Below are 17,142 nucleotides of genomic sequence, written 5' to 3' on the forward strand. Positions count from 1 at the left end.
TGAATTCCATACTTCCTATTTTCTAGTCCCTATTGTAGTCACCAGGCTGCACTTAATTTCATATTGTCTCTGAGCAAAATAATGTGTGGAGAGGAAGCCCAACAATGCAGCATGCTCACACTAAGTTCCAGCAAAGAGGCTGGTTATTCCAAATTACACTTTTGAGGATAGACGTTCTAAGGCTGCTTTAGCAAAGAGAGACCCCCAGACACGATTTTAAAGACTGGGTCCAAGTCTCAGGTAGGAAAATACTCTGTCAGAGAGAAACAGGCATTATTCATTTTCATGAAAGAGTGACTGGAAGAGGAAGTTTTGGGGTTCCAACATATAGATTTATTCACTACTAACTTGTCCTGCACATAAATAATAGCTAACTGAACTAATAGGGAAATTATCACTAACATTTGTAATTTTCAGTACAATTTCAGCATGAATGTTTATATTCAATTTTATGCATTATTACAAATTAGCAAAATTAATTATTCATACACACACCAATAATTAATTAAGAGATATATCATTGACAGAAATCACTGCTTCTTAATCCTTAACAAAAAAATTGTACCCACTCCCAGGAGTAGTACTTCTGGACTGTAGAAGCTGTCCCAGAGGATGAAAAACCTTATTTTTAGGCATGCAGAGTATGTCATATAAGTGGAAATGGCTGTCCAAATACTCCTAAGAAGAACTTTTGGATGGATCCCATCTGATGCTATAGACTTGTCTCTGTCCAAGTGGAGCAGGAGGTACCTAACCATTTCTCATTGGACCATGGTGACTTCATTCTGCTCCCCATCCCTATCTCCAGCTCAGAGGTATTCTGAGTATTCTGACAATACCTGGTTTTACAACTAAAGATGGAGGCCATACCAGGGGAGGAAGCTTTCTCTTCACATCTTTAACCCCTGCAGGCCCCAGGGAGGCATCAGACTTTCCCAAGAAGTGAGTCCAGTCTGCATATTGAGCCTTCTGTCAGCTGCTGATGGGACCCTCTTATTAAAATGACCAGTTGTTTTTTTATTTATGGAAGCAGTTTTGATGCGGGGCACAGGTCAACTTAACCTTTGTGACATCTTCATGCTAGATGAACCATTATCCTTGTTGTTGCTTGGTACCACTTGCAGATCCTTATTGTATAAGAGCACCTGGGAAGCTGAGGCGGTCCCAGAGGAGATGTGCTTGTCGTACCAGCGAAGAAACTTGTCACCTTTGCCCCCTATCCCTTGGGGCATTCTGTTTTCCCAGGCAGAGAAAGGACAGGGAACCAGCGGGTCTGCCTGTTGGGCCTGTCTCAGAGAAGACAGGGTGCAATTTCAGTAGTCTCTCTCTTGCTCTCCTTGATACACCTCAGCCTATCCACCTCCTCCTGGAGCTCTGTCACTAATCTAAGGAGTTCCTCTGCCTGGGTGCACCTCCCACAGCTGTGCTCGCTGCTGCCTGGTGCTGGTATAAGAGTAGGGCACACACTACAGCCTGCAGAGGTATGGATGCAGATGGATATGGTAGAATCAAACAGACTGAGAATTCAAGCCTGAATCCCTTCAAATTGCAGAAATTGGCAGTGTGTTAGAAAAATACTTGTAAATATCAAAAGAAAGATCATTTTGACTACAGAACTGTTGCTCTTAAATATTTGGGCTGCAGCATGCATAACAGTCAACCAGCTCCTGGCTTGATTATATTAGGCACTTTATAAACATTCAATTAGAGGCAGTCCCTGCCCCAAAAAGGTACATTCCAGTACATTGGAAAACGTCAGTGATATCCAGAGGTTAACAGAAATGGAAGAAAGCACTAGTATCCTTACACAGGAATAAAGCAGACCATTTAGAAATCCTGGTACAGTACAGCTACATAGCCCAGATGAAGGAAAGATGCATAATACCCAAAGTATTTCAATTTAGAAAACATTCTAGGCTGTTGCCTCTTAGTCTGGAAGTCTGCTCTAAGACATGGATCTTCACAATAACAGCAAAGTGAACAACTGGTTTGCTTCTCAGCTAAAGATACTTTTCTGCTCCCTAAAGGGTTTTGAGAGGACTTACCTCCCTCAGTGGTACATATTTATTTTTGGTCATTTAGACTACTGTAACATTCTCTTAAGCAGCAAAAAACTCCAGCCCAATAAATTTACTCTGTTGCTTGGTAGTTTTGATGTTTTCTACTTTAATGATATAAACTGGAAGATTTTGCTTCTGATTTAGAATACACTTTTCCAAGAAATCCTCCAGCTTAAATAATTGCTCAATTGAAGTATATAATGAAGTATTTTTCGTTCAAACATACGTTATTTTGTACTGCTATAGCTTTTCCAAACAAATATTTTCTGAAGTTCATCATAACTTTCTTAAATAAAAGAGACTTTTACAATGATAGCAGATTAAATATATGATTTAAAAGCTCAGTATCTGAGTTCGTTCTGTTTTTACCATTCAAAGCCAAAGTAAAAGATAATTATGAAATTTGAAAGCACCATAGTGCTGTTTATTAAAGCCTGTTAACAATGAGACAATATAAAATACCAATTCATTCACTTCAGTGAATGTTAATCCACCCTATTTTTAATTTCTGATAAATTTTATTGGAAATTCATGTAAATTGATGTAAATTTAATGTTTCTTTTGTTAATTTCCATTAAGAGCAGAATCTTAAGATATATGCCACTTTTTTGCTACCCATTTAGCTAATGTTTGCATATAAAGCAATAGAAATAATTATTTTAAAACAATCAAGTCTTTTTCTTGAGTAACACTTCTATCATCTCAAAGAAAAGACCTAGAAGTTATATAAGTTTATATATATATTTTTTTTTTTATTTATTTATTTATTTTTTTTTTTATGTGGCAGTTTGGAAAATCCTATCTCAGTCCCAGATATTGTCTATAATAGAAGCCAGAGTTCTCATCTGATAGATGATATTGATACATTTTACAAGCCAGGAAATACGACAGCATTTCTCCCAGTACCCAGTGTATCTTTTTCATGACACAATGTATTTCCACAGAAGAGATCCAATCAGAACATGCTCTCCCAGACAGCACATTGATATCCTGAGCTTTACAGAATCAAGTCAGTTTCCCTAAACTTCCATCTCTTCTCTAAATACTAACTTTAGACTTTGGTAGTTATATAAAAAGTTATGTTGATAATTTAATTCTCTTCAACTTCTTTTTCAAGTACACCTGTGAATCTATGCTTAGAATTGAACCAACGGTTTCCATTTTCTATTTAGGTCTCACAACCCAACACTAAAACCAATTTAGTTTGCATTCATATCTCTCACTCAATTGGCAAATGAGGCAACAGTTTTAGAAAATTCTTTGCCTGAAGCAGAACAAGATACATAGAATAGGAATCCTGTGGGGTAACAAGCACTCAGGATAAAAATGCTTGACTGTTGTGATCTACTTAATCTTGTTGATCAAGGTCTTCTTTTAAATTCACGGAGCCAGGTTTAAAGAACTCCTAACGTGAAGGATTCTCACAATGCAATTGATTAAAGTGATACATACTTCTCTTAGAAAATTTTGTCCAAAATTTCCGAAGTGTATAATAATTAAATACCTGCACTTATATAATAGTATTATGCTAAATTTACAGAACAGTAATGAAGGCTGTTACCAAACAAAGTGTTTCAATCAAGAGTGAATAAAAACCAGAACAAGAATCTTGTGTTCTGTGCTTTTTAGAAGTCCAGTAAGAGTTTGATCCAAATAACAGTATAGACGTTACAAATTTCTTTCTGTACAACTGAAAGAGTGATGTGTTACAGTGAAATGATGGGAAGGAGGAATAGGGGGCAAGGCATGCAAACCTTATGCCAATTTTGTCATCAAAGACCTTTTTTTATAAAGCCAAAGTCTAAGGCACAGAAAAGGCTGATACATAACTGAAACATTGATGCTTGCAAGAAACATGATCTAGCAGAATGTGGAAGAGAAAGTCAGTGGCTTTTTTCAGCTTGAGTTGTGCTTGTAATTGTAGCATTTTACTAGATCAGCTCCTATAAAGCTTGAATTCTATTAACATTTTTGGACCTGGTTTAATTATATAGTATAAAGAACACTTAGAGGAGAGTCCCAAAAACCTGCTCAGTGACTATGCCAGTCTACAGTTTCCATCCATTCCTAGATGTACGTTCATTCCTCTGTGCTAAGATACTAAAACTGCACTGAGTACCCACCCTCCTGATGAAAACAGGTCTCTTACCAATGAAATGTGATGCCATTTATAAAAAAGGTCTGCAGAATCAAAGACCAGTAGTACTGGCATCTGTACTGCAAAACTTAATATAGCATTCTAAATGTGCTGTCTATGTTTGAAGAAGAATAATGTGGACAAGAAAAACCTGATAATAAAGTTTTCTTAGACTTTCAAAAGGTATTTGATAAAGTCCATCACTGAGCTGCTGTGGCTTCCATATAAATAAATAATGACTTAGAAACTTAGGGCAACAGTAAACGATCACAGAGGAGGAGTATCACTAGTAGGGGCTAGAAAGAATCTGTGCTGAAGTTCATGTTTTCCACTAGATCCATAGGTGATTGGGAAGAGATTTTACTGGTGATAACAAAGATTTCTGATGATACCAAGTTATTCCAGATGCTAAAGACAAGGACTGACTCTAAACAACTTCAAAAGGACTTTAGAGTACAGAACAACTGGGTGATAAAATTGCAGATGAAATTGATTACTACTAAATGCTATATATATTAATAAATTTATGAATTCAGGAGAGACTAGCTCTAACTCCAACTTTGAAAGTCAGAGATGTTAATTGCAGATTTCACTTTCCAAACATGGACAAGATTTATCTTTATTGAGTAAGAAACACAGTTTCTCCTCACAGACAAGAGTAAATAGCAGTAATAAAGAATCTACTTCCTATACCATTTGAAAATACCTGAAATGACCAGTTTTGAGCAGAAGACTAACATAAATCTAATTGCAACTACTCGTACTGGTTGATGAAACCTCCAGGGGAAATGCTTTAGTATTTGAATATCACAACAATTTAAAAAAAAAAAAAATTCAGAGACCTTTGCTTTCTTTAAAAGCATTTTAAGTCTATAAAAGCAAGCTTGTTTTCTTTTATCTTTCAGTCTGTGATCTTAATAAACAGAACTGGTTCTCAAGAGCAACAGTCAGCCAGGAGGAAAATTACAATTACATTAGAGTTTTAACTTTCTATCGGTGATAGAAATTAACTTACATGATTTGCAGCAAGAAAATTACTACAGACCAGAAAAACAAATTTATTCCATAAAATATTGCAACACTTTGTGAAAGGAAGTATTTAACAGTCATTAAATACTCCTAAATACAGTGAAGATATGTGAGAAATACAACTGTGCTTAGAACAACTGCTAGCAACACATTCAACTTTACATATCTAAATGTAAAAGTGATACTGATTTGACATTAAATGGGAATTAACTACACTGTAGTCCAAGACAACATTTTACATACAAATAGAATGTGAACAATAAGAAAACAGAAATCAGTTTAATTTGGAAATTTATTAAACATTAAAAAAGACTCTGTAGGTGACACTGAATGAGGAATACTGTATTCATTTCTCTAGATCTGAGTCACAAAAAAATCTGTTTCCTTAATGAAACATTTTCAACAAAGTTTAAGGTATCCTTGATTTACTGTATCACAGAAGTTACTTTTAACAGCATGGTAAAAGCCTCAAAAACAAAAACTTCAGTGTTCCGTAGGATGAAGATTATTCCTTTTGGGCTCAACCAGAAGAACTAGTCTGCTGACTGGAACTGTGTAGAAACAATACTTCCTTCTAAGTTACAAGTGCAAAGATGGGAGCTTTTCTGGCTTTTAGGACTAAATTCAGATTATCTACATATCTGTTTTTAGGATTCACAGCACGGAAGAGAAAAGATTCTGGCAAGTGGGTGATCCAAGATACTTAAGTGTTTAATTTCACATTATTATCTTCATTAGCAAAGCTATATGAAGATCTTCCTATTGATCATTTCTACCCATTCACTCCAATGTCTGTGCTATCATGTACTGTTCCTTCATTTGTGCATTTATAAACTAGACCATTGAAATTATCTGACTTTCAAAGTAATGCCACTCTGGAAATATTTTGGATTTGTTTTAGATTTGGGTTCTATGGCTTTTTTTTTTTTTTTTTTAATACATCTAGATGAGAGATTCACTGAATTGCTCCGCAAACAATTGCATTAGCAAAAGTCAGAGTGTGGGAGCTGGAACAATTGGTGACTTTATGTATGAAGGGGTTGAAAACTCCTACAACTACATTGCCAGCAAAGGGAATGTGAATGATAGCATGCTCGCTGCCTCTGAAAGGAGAGGAGGTGCCTCCACACTGTGTTGCATGTCCCTGATGTTACTGCTAGAAATAATAGACAAAGGTGTAGAAACTTCTGGCTCCCTCTATGTCTATGTCTGCACGTGTGTCTCATGCAGAGAACATCGGGGAGCCCTGCGGTCAGGAATCTGGGACAAGCCTAACGAAAGCAAGCAAAAGGACTTCTGGCTTTTCTGATCTGACATTAATTATGGCAAATGTAATATTAAAAGCAATAATTTGCCCCAAAAATGAGTATCAAAAGGAATTTTACATTCCTATAACGACCACACAGAAAAACATGGAAATGCTAGACAGATTCCTCAGTTTCCTAAAAATAAGGGAACTCTCATGTAACCTACAGATATCTTTGCTTGCTCCCCCAGTGGGCTGTGTCTGGGTTCTGTTCAGCTCTCTGCCACCAATGCAGCCTGTGATGTGGGGTAAAATTAGCCTCCTTCTTCTGCTTTTTTATCTGTCAGCAATATGAAAATAACAATAGGAAACTTTTTGGAAAAGCAGATCTTTGGCTTGTGTTGTGCCTCAGAACTTTCATGATACTGCTGCAAAGTACTTTGCTACTTGCTATATTTCTCAGTTTATATTTCTTTGCTGAGGTTTAAATAACTTAGACAATGGGTTTGCCTACATCTTCTGTGAAAGGGAGCAAAAAGCCCTATGCCTTAAGTAATTCCATTTTCTGGTATTGTATTTTATTTATTTTTAGTAGGATTCCTTACAAGTTTGACATATTCAGGTAATTTGTTACTTCTAAGTTTTATGTCATGCGATGACTATATTTATAAACTATTTTATGTTTTTACAGTGCAAGATACAATATATTTTTAATTTATATTTTGAGAAATCAAAATATATTTTGAAAATTTTTCTCTCTGAGAAATTAATGCATCCAGCCTGAGGGATTTTTTTCTTCCTCTGAATTTCCAGTAAAAATATTCTTTCCAGTGTGACAAACAACAAAAAAAGAGAATTATTTTGCAACTAAAGATCATTCTTTATTATTTTGATCATATTTCAGGTATTTTAGAAGAGAAACCAGGCCTGTAAATTTCAATTGTCTTTTTTTAGTTTAACCAGAAAAAAAATTGTTGAAAGGATTTGGGCTTACAATAACACAGAGATGGATTAAATAATATAATTTTCATCTTTAATGATATAGTGTTTAAATGTCTGAACTTTAAGTAAGGATGGCTGGAAGACAAATTTCTCCTTAAATCATTAAAATATAATACAGAATTTTAATATTTAATTTAAAATGTTTTTAGAGAACATTTAGATCTTTACTAATATATTCCTTTGATGAACATGCAGGAGAGAAAACTGCTCTTAAAAGCATTCTATCTGTAGAGTTGTTTTTCTGTCTTTCTTTTAGCCTTTTCCCTTCAATCATATATATTACCTTGGCTAACAATCAATTGATTCACTCTTTCACAGTCGAAATATGATAGTGGTATAGAAGAAGACTGGTTAATCAGAAATAACTCACCCAGTGGGACACTTTAGAGACAGTAATCTCTGTAAAACATAGCTGAGTTTATTGTGGATGCAGCTGAGTCACAGAAATGTATAGCTATGGCTATGCTGCTGTATTACACAGTCATACCAAATTTAAAACCCCTTAAAAGTATACATTTTCAAACTCCTGGAGATGGTGGTGTCTTTTAATATTAGTATGGCTTCAAGTAGGAAGAAGCCTTTATCACTGATAATACTTAGACTCTTCACATATTAAGGCTGATACAGAAGCCTTTTTAAAATAAAAAATAAGCACTTTAGCATAAAATAAAGCAGAACCAACAACTAAATTTAGCTAGCAAATTCTTGAATGTGTTCCAGCACCATAAATTATGACTTAAGACTACATATCAAACCCACAGAAATACCCTTACCTAGCAGTCTCCTTCTAATTCTAAATGCTGTGTAACAGCTAAAACTTCCAGGTAATTATATCTAAGCTAGATTCTGGTCTCAGCAAAACTTTTAAATCCTAACTGAATAGATGCTGTCATAAACTTGCAGTCTTTTCTGAAGAAATTATTTCAGCTTTCAAAAAAAATGATACTACTGTAGATATATTTGGGTGTCATTGGAAATACGATTCGAAAGAAATTATATCATTCCTCTCTTTATGTGTTTCCCTTATAGAGAGAAAAAATGGTAACATTGTTTTCATAACCTTTCTCAAGCATCACAGAGTAAACATTCTGAATATTATATATTCCTTTTGGCATTTTCAAAACTACAGTAATATAGACATAGTGACATCTATAATCAATCTTTTTAAATTGATAAAAAATTGAATGAAAAAACCACAATTCTGACCCTTCCCACACTATTGTTTCAGTATTATCAGGCTCCAAACTACATTCACTTCCCCTTTTACAAAACTGTATTTAAAGCTGAACTGTCTCATGGACAGGACAAAGGACAGCAATGATACCATTAATGATTACAAGAGAAACCAAATTTAACAAACACGAGCCCCTATCAGTATAGGCGTACCATGTAGATTTAAGAATCACAGTAACTAATTAGAGAAGGATGATGGCTCAGAATAATAGCTCTTCAAGGTACTGACCTAAAGAAACAGGAAGGGACAAAGAAATACATCTGAAAGACTAGGTGGTTCAAGAAAATAAAGTTTTAGTTTTAGTGGTAGTACACTTGAAGTTTAGCAGTATTGCATTTGTGTTAAAATAATTTATTACTTCTTAAAATTTTTTTCTACAAAAAATCTATGTTTAAATATACAAAACCTTCAAAAGTAATATTTTTAAAGTGCCATCTGTTGATTTCTCCTGTCATTTTAGATGAACTGGTCTGTACAGTAGAGGATTTACATAATAAATATACAAAACCAGCTAAGAAAATGTCACTTCACATTTCCAAAGACCAAGAGCCACCTTGTAATAAGGAAAACACTAACCAGAGAGTCTATTCTTCTGAAATACTGCACTTATCAGGGTATTGAGGGCATAAGCTTTCTGGCCTTATATCTTAAAATTTACTCACATTTGCAATAATCTTCATGTGATGTTCAGGCTGTCATGTCTTACAGCTCAATTAGCAACTTTTCAAAAATTTAGATCATATAAATACAAATTACGGATTTTTCTCCTACATGTTTACCTACCTTTTATTGGGATAATGAGCTGAGGAACAACAGGAAGAATCTTGTTTCCACCATGCTCCAGCATGTCATGGACTCCTTGGCGAGCAAAAAACTCATATGGAAATTCCGTTTCACGAAGCCCATCAAAGAACAAAGGCAGAAAGTAATGATAGTCCAGATTTTCAATCTCCGCCTGAAAATACAAAATAAATAAACAGATAAATGCAATTTTTCAGTACTAATACAATGTGATCAGGCCAACAGATAATTCATGCCACATATAGAGGCATGTTTAGTAAATAATAATTCATTTTTTATCACTGCGGAATATATTGAATCCCAAATATGGTTTATGACAACATATACTAAAATACAGAAATATTAGATCTAAATAAGAGAATAAAATTAATATATTCCCATATGTTTTTGATAAGACAGTACCAGATTCTGATATTCTTGCTTACACACTTTACTTTGCAATAGGAATCAAACCAGTAATTTTAAGAACAATACTCTGCCCATTTAAAAACTTGGACACTGAAAACAACAAATAAGAGAAAGAATCCTGTAAGCAACAAAATATCCAGTACAGGACAAATATCGATATTTGTACATAATTCCTTAATTTTTAGAACATTGACCTAATTTATTTCCTATAATTTCAAGAGCATAATTATAAAGAAATTCCATGGTTCTCTACTGTGAAAAAAAGGTAGAGAAACTATGTACCTATTTTTAATAGTAATCTCCTTCCAATCCTAAAATACAAAGTATACTAAACTTAGCACACTATGGAGGGATTTTGCACTCTAGTTCTCTTCCCTTTTCCTCCTTTTACCCATTAGGACTCTACCACAGACACTCAGGCTAGCCAGGGAGAATCAGAAGTGTGTTTATGGCCTGTCAAAACTCTGAATACAGCTGAGAAGTGACTCAACAACAATGCATTTTCTCTGAACAGAATAAGATCCTTAAAAACACTTGGAGACAAATCCATCTCCTTATGAATGCACTTCCATCTTTAAAACAGTGCTTAGCTGCTACCCTGTTTTTCCAGTGAGATTAGGTAATATCCAGGTAAGTTTCTTCATACGTAACAAGCTTTGTCACATAGACCAAACTGAAGCTCCAAATTTGTCAGGTTAAGCAAAAAAAAACCAAAACCACCCATTGATTTCAGAACAGAAATCACATTCTCATTTGAACTGTGGAAGTCTGAACTAAAGCAGCCAAGAACTGAACTTTACAGTTCTTGGGTAAATCCCACAGTCAGGAAGTAGCACACAGACATTCTCTGTTTGAGGCCATGGTTCATTTTCCTCCTTGCTTGACTCTGAGTAGATCTGAGTCCTGGTCTTGCACACCTTAGCTACTGACTTCAACATTTTATGTTGAAACAGATCAATCCATGATAAAATTAACTGGAACTGATACTTGAAAGTAAGTATTATACATTTGCTGTGAGCATCTCACTATTGGCAGACATAGTGCCAATGACATACTAACATAGTCTCACATGCACTGATTGTTAATCCCTCATGGGAGATTAAAAGGGCAATTGCATAATACCTATTCACCAATGTGAATGAAGTCAAGTCCCAGCAGTGGATCATGCAGGAGAAGGAACAAAGGAAACCCATATTTCCTGTTTTCTCAACATCATATATTATTTGCTTGTCTATAATTTTTTTCTCATTGGCCTTCACAAGAAAAAATGTCTTTATCAGATGCCTTTGGAGTTAGTATGAACCCAGGGAAACGGCCTCAAGTTGCTCCAGGGAAGGTTTAGATTAGTTATTATGAAAAATTTCTTCACAGAAAGGGTTGTAAAGTACTGGAACAGACTGTCCAAGGAAGTGGGGGAGTTGTCATCCACTAAAGTTTTCAGAAAATGTGTGGCTATAGCACTTGAGAACATGGTTTAGTGGTGAACATGGTGGTGGTGCTGGGTTGACAGTTGAACTTTAGAGTCTTTTCCAACCTTAATGAGCCTATGATTATATAATTCTATAAATATGCCAGGGTCAATTTGTGAGAAAGTTCAAAAATAACAAAAGATATAACAAAAAAAATTAAATAATATGATTACTAAGAAATAAAACAACAAGAATTAATAGACATTTAAATTCCTAAATGGATGGGGTTTGTATTTCTTGAGGACATTCAGCATGCTAGTAGCAATACTTGTGAGATGACAAAAGAAGTCTCCCCCAAAGGTCTCTGAGAACAGAAGACAGCATTACAGCAATTACAAAATTCTGGTGACAAGCCTAAAACAGAGGTCAAATTTTTCATTACAGAAGGAAAGCTCTATCAGGTAAGAAGAGACCAGGAGGTCAAAAAATCATTGACAAAAAAGCAGGACCAAGAAGAAGCAATTTTTTTCATGTTCTCTGTCAACAGGACAATAAAACTTCCTTTAATATTTCTTTTTAATTCTTAATTTGTAATTTATAATATTATTAGATTTTTGTTATTTAATGTTCTAGTTTCAGAAAATCAAAACCAAAACCTTTCACAGCTACTTGTGTCTGGCAAAAGCTTTACATGTTGAAGAGAGATACAATTAATAATATGTGGGCTTGTTTTTTTAAATGAGAGGTGTTTCAAAAGGCAAAACACCTTTACCACACTATGTCTTATTGAGATGGGGTTTGGAATGTATTCCTTAAATGGGCATTTGACAATCCTTTCAAAATTACAAACTATTTCTGTGGTAAAAAATATCCTTAATACATATCAACATTAGGTTACTGATTCAGGATTTGCAACTATTTTCCTCCAAACACACACAGTAGAATGTCTAATTTTTTTTCTACCACTCTTCATTAATATCTCATCTAACTGCATCTACCAGTTATTGTTCTCAAAGATTTGATACTTCTGATACTTCATGCCATTTTTTCAGCTATTTTTTGTGCTTGAAATATGCTTTTTCTTTTAAGGAAGAAGGCTTCTGTATTCAGAAGCTTGTCAATGTTTTTCAGCAATAATAACTAGTGAATAAAAGATACTATCCTTATCTATCAACTCTGTATTATGGTTACACATTACATATACATAGGAATGATATACCAACTTTAAGGTGAATATGATTTCAGGGTTTAAAAACAACTCTGATTTTTACACATAGCACAAAAGATTTATTTGAGAAGAATCTTTTACTAAATATACATATGACAAGCTGTAGATTATAAAGTATTTGTGTGTACTCGTCTCTTCTCAATTAGTTTCAAATCCCTAAGTGGTTGGCAACTGGCACGATTCTGAAAAGGATTCTGATTTCTAACTTATTTCTTGAAGTGTCAGCTGTCCAAGCACACAGACAATTTTTACTTAGCTTTTTTTGCTCTATAATAACTCCCACAATATGGAAGCCAGAAATATTTTGTCTTACATTCTATGGTGTGAAACCCTTTCCTTCTGTGTTTACTGTTTAGCTTTTAAAAGTGACTATTATACAGCTGTTCAGAGAAAAATGTGATTTTTCTGTTCACGCCTACAAAATCCTTTTGTTTTTTATATCCACCCACAAAAAATGCTGATTAATGCTCAAATTCTTGGCAAAACTTGTCCACATCTGACAATAATGCTGCAGATATGGATTTTAAGAAGAAATCTCACAACAATTATTATGAACCTCTGTTCATAATAGTTCAAACTAGCAGTTTGTAAATTTTGCAGACATAGCCCCCGAACTTTCAGTAAATAGGCACTAATAAAAATTAATATATAATATATGATTAAGTAACAAAAGCAACCATAGTATGAGTAAAATCTGTTTCTTGAAACTTCCAGGCTCCTTATGTTCTAAAAGCTCCCTAGGTGAAACATAATATACACTTAGTAAGTGTAGTTTTATCATTACATACAACTAATGTACAAGATGGAAGGAAACTAATGGCAGTATCACAGTCAATTTGTCCAGGAGAAAATCTGTTCTTATGAAGTAGCCCGAAGTGAGTGGCAAGTCTGCTGAGACAAGGAAAAATCAGATAAAGATTCTATGCTGACAATAGAAAAATTAGCTTTGTGGCTAATCTGTCTGATAGACAAAAAAACCAAACTATTTGAGAAAAGATATAGAAGAACTTTGACAATAATGGTATCATTGATCTTCCTTAAAGAATCTTATTTAAAATAATCTAGTAAACTATAAGACAAACTTAAATTTTAGAAGGTAGTGTTTAAGCCACATAATTTAATTTTCCATCTCATTTCACACAACTGGTTACATAATACTGTGTCTTTGCTCTGATTATCCAAAAATTGGATTTGATCTCCCAGAAACATTATATATAACTGTGTATGTACTCATTTAATATCTTTGTCTAAGGCATTAAAATTAAGTATAGTAAAAGAAATTCTGGAATTCTTGGGTTGATAAGGACAAATGGGAGTTTTTTGTAAGGATTATAAAGATTTTGTAAGGATTTTTTGGTAAAATAATAGAAAGATTTACTTTCATTTCTGTTTTGTAGTTTAACGAAAGGAGAAAAACAGAAACATTTTTGAGCAGTCTCAGTTTTGAACTTCCTTTACACTTTTTCTTCCAAGATTTCTTTCAACCTTTCTTTTTTTCTTCCAATAGCCTGTACAAATAGTCAAGATGAAGCCTATGTGTTTCACAGCTCTTGGTTTCTTGCTTTTAATATATTTGATGCATAATGGCCTGTTAGTTTTAATCTTCACTATGGAGCGAGTAATGCTCACTAGTATTTTCCAGACTTGACTAGATGGATTTTTCAATATGGTAATTTTGCTTATGGCTCAAAACACAATTTTGTCCCTACAAGTTTTCTAGCAAGAAAATATTCTCCTTTTAGTCTGCTGTATTTCACCTTCCAGTAGGGTCATACTACAAAGATTTCCTATTGAAAGAGCTTTAGTCTAAGTTATTACCTGTGTCTTATTTAAAAAAAAAAAAAAGACAGTTCTGCCTATATTTTCCATTCTGCAATGAAATGCTAAAATACTTATCTTAAAAAAAGTGGAAGATTATCAGACTTGAAGAGAAACAGATAATGGCAAGGGACCTAACAGAAATCTTTTAACTCAGACTGTATTTAGAGCCTTTTTAACATATTCTGTAGATATTTAACTTCCCACAAGAAGTTAAATAACAAAAGAAAATAATAAGAAATGTCATTGGAGTGTTACTATACTGGCTATCTGAATTCAGCTTTGAAATAACTCCTCATGTAAAAATTAAACCCAAACCCTCAAAATCTAAAAATACAGAAATGTCAATACATAATAATTTTGAACGTACTGCATTTCCTGCTACCTCCATGATAGTTACAAAAGTAACAGTTACTTGGGAAGACAAACCCCATCACTCCAAATGTCCCACCCCCCTCTTCCCCTCCTTCTTCTCATCCCACACCCCCCCCCCCCCCCACTTATATGCTGAGCACGATGCCACATGGTCTGGAATGTCCCTGTGGTCAGTTGGGGTCACCTGTCCTGGCTGTGTCTCCTCCCAACCTCCCATTCACCCCAGTCCCTCACCAGCATGGTGGAAACGCAGAAAAGGCCTTGGCTCTGTGCAAGCCCTGCTCAGCAATGACAAAAACACCCCGATATTATCAACCCTGTGCTCAGCATGAATCCAAAATACAGCCCCATACCAGCCACTGTGAAGTTAATTAACTCTACCCCAGCTGAAACCAGCATGATAGGATAACCAAAACATTTTCCTTTCAGTTGCCACAGCTGAAGGTGACAATCTAATCTTACTGGGGTTACTGACGTGAGGAAAATTAATAGTCAACAAGAAGGTCATATTATTCCCTAAATAACCAGAGGATCAGTGACTGGCTCAGAAATGGAGGCTAGGAGAAGGAAGATATGAATTTGTGTAAAATCATCTCCTGTTAGAGAGAGAGTAAAAAGCCCAGCCTGAAATCTTGTCCTATAAATGTAACTTAAGAATTGATTTTTGTTAAAGAAATGTGAATCTCTAAGTCGGTGAGCTATGCCATTCAGAAGATAATCTAGCACATTTCTGGGAGGAGGGGATTTTAATCCTGCATTTTCATAAATCATTTTAATTGTACTGCTGGGATTTAAATTTTTAAAATAAATACCTCACTGATAATACAGAGCAGGAAAGTCTTGCCAAATATAGAGGAGGGTCAGTGTATCACCCAGGAAAAAGCAGGATGATAATAAACGCTTGGATTATGGGATATAGGCCTTAAAGTACGATATGCAATATTGAAGTGACAGATTAACAGCAAGACTTCTGCTACAGTATAGGAGTTCATTACTGTGACACAGAAATAGTGTGACAGGAAATAGAGCTGAGCCAACTAATTAATCATTATGAGCCACCAATATGTTGCAGCTATGAAAAGGCTAAATATTATTTAAAATGTATGAGCTATTTCCAGTACAGATAGGAAAGCATTAAGGCTACTACACAAGGCAGTCATGAGACCTCACCTGTCATTATCATCAATTTGCCCTAACATAAAAAATATAGAATTTATCCTCATTGATTCCTCATTGGAAATGACAGGGACAAACTGATATATAGGAATACACCGAACTGAAAAGAAAATAAGTGCTAACTTGCTCTTACTTATTTGGATTCTGATCATATTAGATTATCTGAGTCAACTGATTTCTAAAAAAGCATGTAAAATATACCATTCTTTCAATACAGCAAATAGTTGTACACTACACTTCAAGGACTGCTTCCTTTTAATTGATGGGAAGCATTATAAATAGAAGATGAAGTACCCTGAGAAAAGGCCGCTGTAAACACGACTCTGACAAATGTGGAACATACCTGAGAATTGTTCATGTGAAGCAAACAATGGACCACATGATAACCTCAGTGGCAGACAAAAGTATTTCTGCTACTTCAGGATGTATGATTATCTAGTTACAATCCTCTTGCTCTTCAAAGGATTGCTGACACATTTTCAGACACTCAGTTGTTCTCCTTTTTCTTTACATGATTTATTAATATGTTTTATGTATTTCACAAGCACAGTAATGTAAAACTTTAGATTAAGACAGAGAAGCATTACTTCTCTACATTCTGTTAATCTCTCATATTTGCAATTTCTTAATATGAGCTTTACATGATATACAAAGATAAATTTCACAATTTAAAGCCATGTGATATTATATGTATTATATACACCTACTCTGAGAGGGGAATGGGAATTAGGGTCTCCACTGGGGTCCATGGCCCAGCAGTAGATTAAGTTCCACCCTCAGGTGCAACATCTAAGAACTCCTCCCAGATGCACTTAGGCACCAGCAAGAAGCAGAGGACAAGCTCTGGTCATTTACTACAGAACACGCAGGGGATTATCGTTGTGAAGAAGAAATGTTCAGTTTTGCAGACACTTTTTATCAGACACCAATGGACAACTCTTCTCTGACAGGGAAAGAAAAGATGCTAAGACTGTCCCAGGCAAGAGGAGGAGGGTAGGCAGAGCCCTCTGTCTAAGGCTGAGTTTGAAGGTAGAAGGATTATATGGAGCTGGTTGCAAGACTCTCCCACTACCTTCTGAGCAACATATGCTGATCTTCATTTATTTCCTTCGTGCAGTACGAAGTTCATTTTAAACTTCATCGGAAGAAGAGTGAACCAGTTTGTTCATCCCCACAAAACACATACAATGCAGTACATCAGTGAAGAATTAATTTAAAA

General features: G+C 34.9%; 1 protein-coding gene across 1 annotated transcript in view; it reads right to left on the reverse strand.

The window, feature by feature from the left end:
- PACRG (parkin coregulated) overlaps positions 1 to 17,142 on the reverse strand; it is a 230,931-nt gene that overhangs the window by 105,848 nt on the left and 107,941 nt on the right. The window contains exon 6 of the mRNA XM_032102476.1: positions 9,492 to 9,663. Coding sequence (XP_031958367.1) covers positions 9,492 to 9,663 — 172 coding nt within the window. The remainder of the gene's footprint in view (positions 1 to 9,491; positions 9,664 to 17,142) is intronic.

The sequence above is a fragment of the Corvus moneduloides genome, chromosome 3 (genome assembly GCF_009650955.1).
Source record: "Corvus moneduloides isolate bCorMon1 chromosome 3, bCorMon1.pri, whole genome shotgun sequence".
Lineage (NCBI taxonomy): Eukaryota > Metazoa > Chordata > Aves > Passeriformes > Corvidae > Corvus > Corvus moneduloides.